Here is an 11,594-nt window from a genome sequence, read left to right on the forward strand (position 1 = left end):
ATGATGTTGACCAAGAATCAGATGAAAAAGAAAGCAGAAAAACAGAGTGAAATCGAAAAAAAGCTGAGCTGAAGATCTCGGATCTCTTATCGAAAGGAACAAATTACGTAACGAGATGTCTATAATCTTGTCCATCGATGTTTTGATGCATCTCCGTTGATCTTCTTATGTCACAGAGTCTGCTCAGATACAGAGACACTCAACGTTCTCTGGAATGACTCATCAGCTTATATCATCTGCCGGACAGCTCAGTGAACCATCGGACATGTCGACCCAAGCAGCTTTCGCCCTCAAGGCGTCTTTGCGGAAATCGATGCTGAGGACTTTGAAAGGTATGTCAGATGGTGAAGTGGAAAAGCAATGTGAGTGGTTAATCTCATTGACTGGCATATGAGTCATCTGGCTGACTCAAGGGGTAGCACAAGCGGTATTCAGAATACTTCTCGATCAACCTTTCTTCAAGGAAGCGAAATCGATAGGTTGTTACTTGAGCATGAAGCATGGCGAACTAAGGACCAATGGGATTGTGGATCATATCCTGAAGAGAGGTGTGTGATCTGCCATCATCGAGTCGGTTTGAGTCTGACAAATGCAATGACGTGACAGGCTCAACATTATATACCCCCTTCATCCCACCACCGCCATCACGAAGCCCTGAAGCTCAATCTTCATCGTCATCACAGGACATGAGAATGTTACGATTGTACTCGTCATCTGATCTGGAGCGATGTCCATTGGATAAGTGGGGTATTTTAGATCCGGGAGAGACGCGGAATGACGTAGAAGGAGAAGATAGGGAGGATGGTGAGCTAAATCGACGGATACTTATGACAATTTGAAGGCTAGAGCTTATCTTGATGCAGTGATGAATCGTTCTTCTCCACCGCTCGACCTCATCTTAGTACCTGGTGTGGCTTTCGACGAGGAATGCAACAGGGTGAGCCATTGTACAGTAATCAATTAGCCATATCAGGCAAGACTGAAATGGAACACTCTAGCTGGGGAGAGGTAAAGCATATTACGATCGGTTTTTGTTGTCCTACACGTCGAAAAGACCGTCCCCGTTACTCGGTAAGCTCGTTGAACCCCCCTTCCCTTCATCGCTGACGATTCAATCAGTTGCTCTGGCATTATCTCCCCAGATATTGGAGGTCAGTGAAAGAGTGCCTACGACCGAACATGACTTCCGATTGGATGGGGTCATCTCACCCGAAGGTGTAGTTTGGAGGGAGAAGAAGTGGAAGGATATCGTATAGTCGCCCGTGTAGCCATTTCAAGGGAAGTCACAATGTCACATCTGGCTCACAATGTATGTATGTGAGTTAAGTGTCCTGTTTCATTCAAGTTATCCTGCCCATACACCCTCATATCGCTTGTTTTAGTGACGCCCTGTTAATGAAAGGATCTCTTTCAACGCAGTTAGGCCTATGGAACTTCCCTTGTCATTCATCATGTATCAAAAGAGAGTGATGCGATCAATGGGTCACTTTCATGAAAAGCGACATCTTGGTGCTATACCTTAAACAGTAACAACTTTCTGACAATAATATCACAATCTCGCTGAACGACTACATCCGTCTTGGCCCGCAACTTTCAATCACACAACTGCTGATAGCCTACCATTTCATAACGAAAAGCCTTACCCGCCTCACACGACTCTCTCACAACATGCAACAACGACCGTTCGGCTTTGAATCATTCGCTCAACCATCTTTCCCTTCTGCCTTCTCCCAGCAGAGCGGCTTTTATGCGCCTAGATCGACATTTTCCAGCTTTCATGCTCCACCACAACCCCAAACACTCTTCAGTAAAGGCTGGTCACGACCTGGTCAATCATCATTCACTGGTGATCCGTATTCACAGTTCAGTCAGCCTTCCCCAGGATTTCGGCCTGGTTTTCCTCGTCCTGGTTATCCCGGGTCCTTCGGCGGACCTCATCCTAACGTGATCTACCCTAATCAAAGAGCACAACACACTGGCGCCCCCTCCTTCGCTGGCAGTATTCAGTCTGGCATGCACAGTGAATCTTTCCGAACACGATCGCAAAGGTCTTTCATCTCCAAAAGTCGTGATGAAGATGGCTTTGACGGACCATGGAAAGGAGGTAGTGTTCGAGATATGTATCGAGATCATCTTCAGGCTCATCGCGACGCTCAAGCTCGACAGGCTGAACAGGCCAGTAAGCACATTGGCGATTGCTTCGATTCAGTGAAGGCCAAAATAGATGATTGTCTTTCTCAATCTAAAACCGATGGTTGCACGGTTGAGACACTAATGGAAAAGCAAGATGAGTTAAATCAAGCTTGGTTCGGTTTCGCCAGTTCTCTGCAAGAGCGGATCGAGCATGAACAGAACATATCGGAGCTTAACTTCTTAATGGGTAATTTAGATGCTAAGCGCTATAACGAAGCTTCGGTTGCTGATCTGAAGAAGAATTTCGAACGGTATGGACCGATAAGCAAATCGGATGATGACGGTAAGTCCATCACGCCTTTGATCAGTCGTGAAGGGGAACAAGCTGGAGGCTGATTTTTGCCTATGTTACAATTAGGCAAACCTGTCAAATCCCCTTGGTCCTTCTCTATCTCAGAGATCAGTCGAGACTCCACTTTCAACGATGATGACAGGATCCCCTTCTCGGACGATTCTGATGAAAGCGAAAGTGACCTGCGGCAATTTACATCTCGAGGTCAAGGAAGTGCTCCCCGCTTCAGTCAAGGTATATCTGGGGGTATGAACGGTTCATCGATGGGCTCATCGCGATTCGGTGGTACGGGATGGATGGGACCATCTTTCTATCCTTCAGCTTCGGCTACGGGATGGAACAACTCCACTGGATCTGGATATCGACCTAGTACAGTGTTCACATCTGGCTGGGGCGCATCACAACAGCCTTCAGCTTTTTCGGGCTGGAATGGTCAGTTCAGAGGATTCGGACCTGGAGCTGGATTCAGCGGACCTGGTCAACCTAGCTCGACCGCTTGGTCTCGCACTTTCTCGTTTGGTCGATAGATCATAGCGGATCAACTGTACTGATCATACTGTAAAGTGCCGGGAATAATAAATCACAAAGAAGTTCCGATTGCATGTAATGGCGCGAGTATAACCTGTAATGCATCTGAAATTTAGGCTCCATATCGATCTCTGATATCAACTATAAAATCCCTTACGGCATTTGTACTTTGACTGTCCTCCTTCTGTCCTCTGTGATGTACCGCACCTAGTTCTAAGCCCGGAACTCATACTCCCTCAAGGATCTGCCGCTGAGATCGTGCTTCGCATCCCATTCGTCCACTTCATCATTTCTGACCTTGATGAGCTGATGTGAGAGCGACCCGTCCGGAAGGGAAACAACTACTTGACGCAATTGGTATCCACCTAGTTTGGGGAAAAGCTTTGACCAGAGGACGAAATACAATGCGCATAGGAATACACTACCGGACTACCAATAATGCGGAAAAGTAAGCCGACGTCGTGTTCGGTAGATTGTAGACAATTATCGTTTTTACTCACATTCCTAATCCCGCTAACGATGAGGCCCCATAGAAGAAACCAAAGGAACTATTATTGATGCCACCAGGAGGAGGTACCCAAGGCATGATTATCAAGAATAAATTCGCGGCTAGGAAGAACAAAAGCACCACGGTCCAGCTTCGATATTCCGGTCTAGGGAGGTTTAAGTTTTTCCTATCCCTTCTCACAAAGAACAATCCAAAAGTCATCAATGCTAAGAAGAAGGACGAGGGGTAATTTTGGAGTGCTACGACTGTGCCATGATAACGGATTAGCGCGATTACCTCCAATGCGGTGCTCTGGGACTAGTGATCTACATACTGAAGTTGAAAGCAGTTCCTGCTGGTGGAGCAACGATGATGATGAAAGATACGACCCAAATGGCGATGATGGCTCCGGTAGGTGTACCAAATGGCCAGGTAGTAACCCAGAATTTGGGAAAAGGTAGTACACCTTGTCTGTACATGAAGGAGTAAGCTTGAGTTCAGTCATGCCAGGCATAGGTATCTCGTAACCTACCGACCGATCTCTCGAATCATCCTGGTATGTCCCACCATCGTAGTCAATATGTTACTGGAAGCACTGAGCACAGGTAAGATCGTAAGGCCCTTGGCAGCTCTGGCGCCAAACAACTTTTGCCAAAAGATATTAGCCGTTACTTGGGTCGATCCTTTAATTTCTGCTTTAGTCACTATATCCGGGATAGAATCAGTGTTCTCACAGTGAGTTCACAATAGTGAGAGCAAAGAACTCACAAACAGCGAAATAAGCGATATTTGCCAATAGGTACAAAACAGCAACGAATATCACTGCCGTGTTTGCCGTCTTCTTTATCGTCCTGATCGGATTTTTGATTTCGTTTGCCACGTTGAAAGAGTTGGTGTAACCACCGTATGAGAAGATGATACTGACCAAAGCGTTAGACAAATTATATCCATTATTTGTTGTGCCCTGAAACGCGTTTCGGAAATTGGCCTTTGGATCGGGAACAGCGTTGAGGTGACCACCTAATGCCACAAAGCCTGGTATAATGATTAAGAGCATGGTGATGATTTTGGCGACACCGCAGAAATTGGAAAGACGCAATGTCCATTTGGTGCTGAGCCAGATAGCTGATCCCACTGAGATGAGTAGTGTTCCTCTTGATGTATAGGAGAAATGACTTACGAAGACATAGAATGGTCAATGCTGCAATACACACTCCCTTAGATTCCCAGCCCGAAGGCGTACGGTCAGTCATCTTGAAGATGTAACTCGCAACAACTAAGATAGGAATTGTTCATGATTACCGTCTTAAAAGGTGACATGAAAGGCCAGAATCACGTACCGATCACATTCGAACTGACGAAAGAAAGGATTACAGTTTGAACGGCAAAAGCCACAGGGAAGAAATACTTCGGTTTTCTGAATGCTTGCTCTAGGTATACTACTTCTGCTCCTGATCTTGAGGGGAAGTAGGAAGCGAATTCCAGATATACCGAAATACCAGCCAAAGAAATGAGCAAACCAATTGGCCAATATACCAATGCTAGACCAACGGATCCGAGAGATTTCAGTAGACTTGAAGCTGTGTATGCTATGTCAGCGATCGAAGCAAACGGACGTGGACGGTGAGAGAAAGTAGTCCTGTACTCACGGAAGGAGAATATACCTGTCCCAATCAACATGGTTATATTCAAGAACAAAGCTGATCACCACCCGACAGAGTATCCAAGGGGGTTCTGACGTTCTACTGGAGCTCCAGATACATCTTGGATAGTAGCCTGAGCACCATTTCCACCTTGTTCACCGACGAAATTTACCTTTCCATCGATATAGAATTCGGGTACACCTAAATTATCATCTCCTCCAGGAGTAACCTCTGCCCTTGGTGAGCCGAGGCTTTTCTCTTGACTAGATGAAAAAGACATCGTTGTACTTCTTCAGTGGATTTATGGGCACCGTAGGCTGCAGCACCCTTTTGTGATTACAGGTTGGGATATCATATTCAGATCATGTTCTGGACAAGCCCGCTTATATACCATGGTCGATCCGTTTCAGCAGGCTAAGATAGATGAAGAAAAATGGACACAATTCGCATGAAAATTACAACAACATCGATGGCGCAATGATGAGTATATATATCGTCTTTTCTCACCCTCCTCTACAAGGTTCACCACTGGTCTTATTTAAGCATAGAGATTTCTCACCGGCAGGTATATCCGTCTTGGTATCTCCTCCAAACGAACTCACAATTCTTGCCCTCGCGGCACGTGTCTGAGTGTCGGAGAAATCCATGAGATAATGATTTATCAATCATGTATCGATAATGATTTTCCAATCCCTCATTCAAGGATCTGTCACGACATGTGCTCGATCGGCTGCGCACGTGTTATGGTACATGTGCACTACAAAAGAAGCTATGAGGTTATCGCTCATACTCTACATCTGATAGCTCGGTAAATTCGCTTAGAGTGATCTTAGCGTTGATGGCGCAATCATCGGTTTTCACCGAGCCTTTGGCATGTTGGGTTCTGCCACTTGAGCTGTGTGAGGAATGCTCATGAGACTCTTAACTGAGGAATTAAGATCTTGCAGCGCAGCGCAGCAGCTACAGGACTCTAAGCCAGCGCTTCGCCAATCCAAAGCCATTGTTCTCACACAGCAATATACATGATGAGGCAGATACAGATTCACAGTGGCAAAGCCGTTATGTCATTATCAAAGAAAAGACCGTTCCGCTTGTGGATTGATTCTGGATCCATGTCTGAAGCCGTCCCGTTCAGGCGAATAGTCCCCGATAGCTGTGTGAGCAGTAATTCGGTCTATCAAAGTTGGCAGCAGTCAACATACGGCTGACACAATTGTTTTGGTGCGGCAGTACTGTACTCACTGTCCCATAGTACGACCGTCTTAGGCTTCCATTTAGCTCTGATCTGGAAATCGTGGCCTTGAGCGATGTGAGTGCTGTATGATACATCAGCCACAGCCTCTTGTTGAGTATCCACGTTCTTGAGATCACTCACTAAAGTAACTCCAAGTTAGAGTCTGATTCTTCAGATTTGAGACCAACAATATATCTCGAGAATTGTTTATTCACGAACAAAGCCTTTTCGCCAGTAACTGGATGTTTTCTTACGAGTGGATGAACATTTTCAACAGGTTCTCGTCTGACTACACCGCCTCTGTTACCCGCTCTGCTGAAGTCTGCTTGGGCGACTCCGGAGTGGACGACTGACAATGTCTCGAGGAATTGCTGGAATGGTGGAGAGAGTCGCTTGTACGCCTCTATAAATCGAAAACAGTCAGAAATCGCATTGTATCAGCATGAAAATTCCAGGGACTCACCAACTTGCGAGACATATCCGGTATCCTCACCTGAGGCAGGTGAATCGTACAAAACAAAGGTGGTCAAACCTGGAGGTTGCTCCTCGTGAGTCACGTCAGAGTGCCAACCGGTACTGGAGAGCTTGTTGGGATTGTAAGATGGGAGACCCTTCTTGGGTGCTGCATCTCGATAGACTAAGTGAAATTCTGGATATCTTTCGGGTGCACCTGAGATAGGGTGAATATGTAATCTACCGAAGGTCTTGCCCCACTCGTTCAACTGCCATTCGGGTGATTGGTCAATGAAATCCTGGTCTCGGAAGGCAATGACACCTCGTTGAGCGACAAACAGAGCGAGTTGACTATATGGTTTTCACTTATTAGCGTCTCTCTCAGAACCAGATCTTATTGCAGACGGTGAGCCTACCTCTTGCCTCTAGCATCCAAATTGCTCCACTGTATACCTTCAACCTCAGAACCGAAATTTGGAGATAAAGAAGTCACAATGGCACCATCCAGAAACTCCCTTGGATTTTCATGTTTCAGCGCATCCAATCCTGGGTCATGGTGCTCGAACGGAGTGAGCGGTTTGTACTTTGTCTTTTGATCGAAAGTCGGTAGGAACCTCTTATACTTGTAATCGGGAGGTGGGACTTTGTTGACCTTTTTCTCGAGTTGCGCCGGTGGCTCTTCTCCGCCACTTAGACGAAGAGTCGCAGTGGCTTGCTGGAGACTTGGGATACTTTCTACTAAAGTGGTGGTCATGATGAATGCGAGTGGCGGAATATAATGAGATCAATTACGGGGCTCATTCTCGTCTAGAAACTCGTTTGATTTTTCTTTATAAAGGGTAGAAACGATTAGATTGCAATCGGTTATCTGCGATTGGTACAGGAACGATATATCACGTACAATCACCCCAAATGAGGAAATCAGTGGACCTCGCCGTTGTTCTAGCTTGGAGTATATCCACCTAACGCATCTGTTCCATGGCTAGTGGCTCAAATAAGCATGCACACAGAGTATGCACTGGCTGAAATGACGCCTGCCAGGTCAGGAGTATCCGCCGTGTTGCTCAATCTGTCGTGATCAAACTAAGCTTCAAGTGGCGGTGGTCGCCGCTATCTGCGCATCACGCTTTCAGTGCTAATCTGTGCCTTTGGTTCATTCGCTTGGCACTTTTGACCAATCTCTGCTTTGCGTATTGTCACGACAGCCTTGAAAGTGCCATCATTTTAGCTGGAATCATTGAATGATTTAGGAAACTTGCCAATCCTTTAGGCATGGTATCACATGGTCGTTTACAGAAATTCCGAAAATTTCAATTGACATCATCGGAATTTGATCTCGGACAAAATCTTATCTTTTGAAGTATATATACTCATCAGCATCACAGCCTGACCGGTCTTTCCGGAACCTGTCATCCCGAGATGGGTCGCCAAAATGAGATGAGATGGCGTCAGTCGTTGACTGAATTCGGGGTGCAATGTGGAGCACAGTTGACAGATGCCGAGTAACGAATACTGTAGGTTCTATGGGTATTCTATGGATATTCTTGAGTGGATGATGCCAAGAAGACCTTGATTGGGTGGCATGGAGATAAGCGATATCCAATTTTCCAATTCCCATTCGCCATATCATACCATTCAAAAAGTCTATTAGAGTTTGAACATGCACAATGCTCAATGAAACGAAAAAAGGGAGCTGGAATGGTGGTCCTTCTGAATATACATAAAAGACGCTATTTCGACGATCTTTGGATTGTTGTCCTCATGGATTGACTAAGAAGCACAGATAAAACTGAGCCCTACAAAGTCTAGTGGCACAGGTTCGAGCGGACCCAGAGACGACAACAGTCTGAAGTCTGGTATTGACGGTGTGGCCTTGCCTGAAGAATACCATATCGGTAACGATCGAAAGGGGGCCCAAGTTACGATTGGACCTGCTCCACTCGCTGCTGGAGTTTCTTCAGCTGAAGTTGATAAGGCTGGAACCGCTTTGGGCTCAGCGGTCTTAAGAGCCTTGAAACTTCGTCCTCCTCTTCCTAAAGATGCTCCCGATGCTGTGAGTATCACTGTAATATGGTAGATGGCTAAAACAGAGGATCGAATTTGAAACATATTGATGACAATGTCCTCAAATCGCAGATCGCCACTCAGCCCACCACTGGGATGGTGACAATATTGAAGAACTGAAGGAGAAATACATCCGACCAGATTGGGAAAATGTCGAAGCTTTCGATCCTAATTTCAGATGGACCGTTCGAGAGGAGCAACAAGTCAGACGAAAAATCGATTGGAAAATCATGGTAAGTGGTACTTGATCTTGACCAGAGGATGCGATCCTAGCTTACGGATTCCGATTTACCATTCAGCTTTGGGCTTGTGTCATGTTCTCTGCTTTGAATATTGACCGGGGAAATATCAGTAATGCGAACTCTGACGGGTTATTGGAAGATATTGGCCTTTCGCAAGCAGACTATGTAAGTTGTCGTCCTGTATAACGGGGAGCTGGGTAGTTCCAACTGATCGATTTACTCATGTTTTTGCAGAACCTCGGAAACACCTTGTCCAAGCTGTTCTTCTTGATTGCAGAACTTCCATCCCAACTAATCTCCAAGAGGTGAGTGCTCTCTCCTTGTGAAGGTTCTCCCTGCGGTAGGTGACCTTTACTGTCTCATTTCTAGAGTTGGTCCCGATAGATGGATCCCTATCCAGGTCTGTATCTTCAGTATCATATCGGGAGCACAATTTTTCTTGAGTGGAAGGGGCTCTTTCTTGGCCACCAGATGTCTGATGTAAGTTTACCGGGCCTACTGATTGCATAGATGAAGCTCGGACTGACACAATGTCGTTTTCGGGCGATATAGCGCTTTGTTCCAAGGTGGTTTCATCCCGTCAGTTCATAAACCTACGATACTTGGTGTCACATACTGACAATTGCAATATAGAGATCTTATCTTGTATCTCAGTTACTGGTATGATGGGAGACACCTCCCCATTCGACTCGCATGGTTCTGGATGTCCTCAAATATCTGTATGTTTTCTTCTCCCAATTGGAACAGGGGACCAGGCTGACGCGTGGCTCATTACGAAGGTGGTATAATTACCGATTTCTTGGCTGTTGGTTTCCTCAAGCTGAGGGGCTTCCACGGATACGCAGGATGAAGATGGTAAGTCAACACAACGTTATTAAGGTAAACATTCTGAGCTTGATTTACTCTCCTCCTTCAGGTTGTTCCTCTTCGAAGGTATCATTACTTGTGAGTTGGGATGAATCGATCTATTGCCCACTGTCACATCTCCTTTTGCCGATCGGACACTTCATAAATGCTCAGTGGCTATCGGTATCGCTTCGTTCTTCTTGATGCCTACTTCACCAGCAAAGACCAAATCCAAAAGGTTGCCCAAGGGATACTTCAACAATCGAGAAGTCAAGATCATCGTCAATGGAGGTGAGTGACGATGACATTCGTGTACTGTATCACGGGTATTCGTGGCAGTAGAAAGACATGGACACTGATCTTGCCTTCTTTTGAAACCGCTAGTCATCCGAGATGATCCTAACAAGGGAGGAATGCACAACCGACAAGCCCTAACTCTCCGAATGATTTGGGACTGTATCCTAGATTACGACATGTATCCCCTCTATGTCATAGGTCTATTATTCGGTATACCCAAATATCCCGTTGGCAACTATCTTACGCTCTCTTTTAAGGAACTTGGATTCTCAACAGTCCAGACTAATCTTTTGTCAATCCCATACGAAGTGATCAGTATCTTTACTCAATTTGGTATCACTGCTATATCGGAGTTGGCGAACAATAGGAGTTTCGTAGCTTCTGCTGAAGATTGGTGGTTACTCCCTTGTTTCATACCTCTTGTGGCTTTGCCGGATCCAATCAACCCTTGGACGTACTTCGCCATTGAGACTGTATTACTTTCTTATCCATAGTGAGTACCCTTGTCTGATGTGAATTTTTGAATAAGTGATTGACTAATCCGATCTGCTTGATGTGTATAGTACCCACGCTATTCAGGTAGCTTGGACAAGTCGAAATGCCGGTACAGTGCAGAACCGATCCGTGTCAGCTTCGTAAGTTGTATACCCTTTCCTCTCGACGGCTGGACGATTCGCCACAGCTGTACTGACATGGCATATTTGATAGCCTTTATAACATGTTTGTCCAAGCTTCAGCGATGATAGGAGCCAACGTCTATCAAGCAAGTGATAAACCACGATACAAGAAAGCCAATAAAGGTTTGATCGGTTTGCTCTGTTTCAACGTTGTGAGTGTGATGCTGCCCAATCGTAATCGTGTCTCACTCACCTGATCGTAGACGGGATCGGATTGCTGACTGTGATTGTCTGATGATTTTCCTAAATCAGATCATACTGTACCCAGGTACTTGGGCATACTACAAATGGCGTAACAGGACCAAAGAGAGGCTCTGGGGAGCTATGTCAGAAGAGGAGAGACAACATTATCTGAGAACCACTACGGATGTCGGTAACAAGAGGTACGTTGTAATGTCCTCGTGATCATAGGCCACCATAACCTGGATGCTGTATGCTGATCCATTTGGCAACCCTTGTAGACTCGATTTCCGATCTGCTGCTTAGATTTTCAACGAGATGACATACAATGTACGGAAGAGGAGGATCCAGCTTGCTTCTCATTTGCACTTGGCAATGTTGATCGGGGGTGTGGTCAAATGATTGAATATCTGGTCAACTCGTAGTCAAAATGATGTAAAATTTACATCAACACTCTC

General features: G+C 45.7%; 9 protein-coding genes across 9 annotated transcripts; 6 read left to right on the forward strand and 3 right to left on the reverse strand.

Annotated features, from left to right (window-relative positions):
• Nucleotides 1–265: 265 nt before the first annotated feature.
• On the forward strand, nt 266–1,256 carry I203_105413 (5-formyltetrahydrofolate cyclo-ligase; the record flags this gene model as incomplete). The annotated part of the gene is made up of 6 exons (XM_065517771.1): nt 266–362; nt 420–548; nt 607–804; nt 864–937; nt 999–1,071; nt 1,120–1,256. 6 exons carry the CDS (start codon nt 266–268, stop codon nt 1,254–1,256), a joined length of 708 nt encoding a protein of 235 aa, XP_065373075.1.
• A 412-nt stretch (nt 1,257–1,668) lies between these two features.
• I203_105414 (uncharacterized protein) lies at nt 1,669–3,012 on the forward strand (the record flags this gene model as incomplete). The annotated part of the gene is made up of 2 exons (XM_019144577.1): nt 1,669–2,476; nt 2,552–3,012. 2 exons carry the CDS (start codon nt 1,669–1,671, stop codon nt 3,010–3,012), a joined length of 1,269 nt encoding a protein of 422 aa, XP_019005912.1.
• Nucleotides 3,013–3,226: 214 nt separating this feature from the next.
• On the reverse strand, nt 3,227–5,180 carry I203_105415 (uncharacterized protein; the record flags this gene model as incomplete). Its single annotated transcript, XM_019144578.1, has 8 exons — nt 3,227–3,434; nt 3,514–3,766; nt 3,835–3,971; nt 4,033–4,204; nt 4,269–4,625; nt 4,681–4,776; nt 4,841–5,080; nt 5,150–5,180. 8 exons carry the CDS (start codon nt 5,178–5,180, stop codon nt 3,227–3,229), a joined length of 1,494 nt encoding a protein of 497 aa, XP_019005913.1.
• Nucleotides 5,181–5,204: 24 nt separating this feature from the next.
• I203_105416 (uncharacterized protein) lies at nt 5,205–5,423 on the reverse strand (the record flags this gene model as incomplete). Its single annotated transcript, XM_019144579.1, has 1 exon — nt 5,205–5,423. The coding sequence occupies one exon, from the start codon at nt 5,421–5,423 to the stop codon at nt 5,205–5,207; it is 219 nt and encodes a 72-aa protein (XP_019005914.1).
• Nucleotides 5,424–6,213: 790 nt separating this feature from the next.
• On the reverse strand, nt 6,214–7,584 carry I203_105417 (uncharacterized protein; the record flags this gene model as incomplete). The annotated part of the gene is made up of 5 exons (XM_019144580.1): nt 6,214–6,317; nt 6,386–6,459; nt 6,519–6,780; nt 6,841–7,181; nt 7,247–7,584. 5 exons carry the CDS (start codon nt 7,582–7,584, stop codon nt 6,214–6,216), a joined length of 1,119 nt encoding a protein of 372 aa, XP_019005915.1.
• A 913-nt stretch (nt 7,585–8,497) lies between these two features.
• I203_105418 (uncharacterized protein) lies at nt 8,498–9,014 on the forward strand (the record flags this gene model as incomplete). Its single annotated transcript, XM_065517772.1, has 3 exons — nt 8,498–8,531; nt 8,648–8,883; nt 8,967–9,014. The coding sequence occupies 3 exons, from the start codon at nt 8,498–8,500 to the stop codon at nt 9,012–9,014; spliced, it is 318 nt and encodes a 105-aa protein (XP_065373076.1).
• Nucleotides 9,015–9,124: 110 nt separating this feature from the next.
• On the forward strand, nt 9,125–9,802 carry I203_105419 (uncharacterized protein; the record flags this gene model as incomplete). The annotated part of the gene is made up of 7 exons (XM_065517773.1): nt 9,125–9,127; nt 9,194–9,301; nt 9,371–9,441; nt 9,506–9,536; nt 9,608–9,616; nt 9,689–9,715; nt 9,770–9,802. The coding sequence occupies 7 exons, from the start codon at nt 9,125–9,127 to the stop codon at nt 9,800–9,802; spliced, it is 282 nt and encodes a 93-aa protein (XP_065373077.1).
• Nucleotides 9,803–9,829: 27 nt separating this feature from the next.
• I203_105420 (uncharacterized protein) lies at nt 9,830–10,379 on the forward strand (the record flags this gene model as incomplete). The annotated part of the gene is made up of 5 exons (XM_065517774.1): nt 9,830–9,855; nt 9,916–9,991; nt 10,053–10,081; nt 10,157–10,273; nt 10,367–10,379. 5 exons carry the CDS (start codon nt 9,830–9,832, stop codon nt 10,377–10,379), a joined length of 261 nt encoding a protein of 86 aa, XP_065373078.1.
• A 76-nt stretch (nt 10,380–10,455) lies between these two features.
• Nucleotides 10,456–11,442, forward strand: I203_105421 (uncharacterized protein; the record flags this gene model as incomplete). Its single annotated transcript, XM_065517775.1, has 5 exons — nt 10,456–10,772; nt 10,843–10,914; nt 10,988–11,108; nt 11,209–11,339; nt 11,418–11,442. The coding sequence occupies 5 exons, from the start codon at nt 10,456–10,458 to the stop codon at nt 11,440–11,442; spliced, it is 666 nt and encodes a 221-aa protein (XP_065373079.1).
• Between the last annotated feature and the right edge of the window lie 152 nt (nt 11,443–11,594).

This window comes from Kwoniella mangroviensis (genome assembly GCF_000507465.2).
Source record: "Kwoniella mangroviensis CBS 8507 chromosome 1 map unlocalized Ctg02, whole genome shotgun sequence".
NCBI classification, from domain to species: Eukaryota; Fungi; Basidiomycota; class Tremellomycetes; order Tremellales; family Cryptococcaceae; genus Kwoniella; species Kwoniella mangrovensis.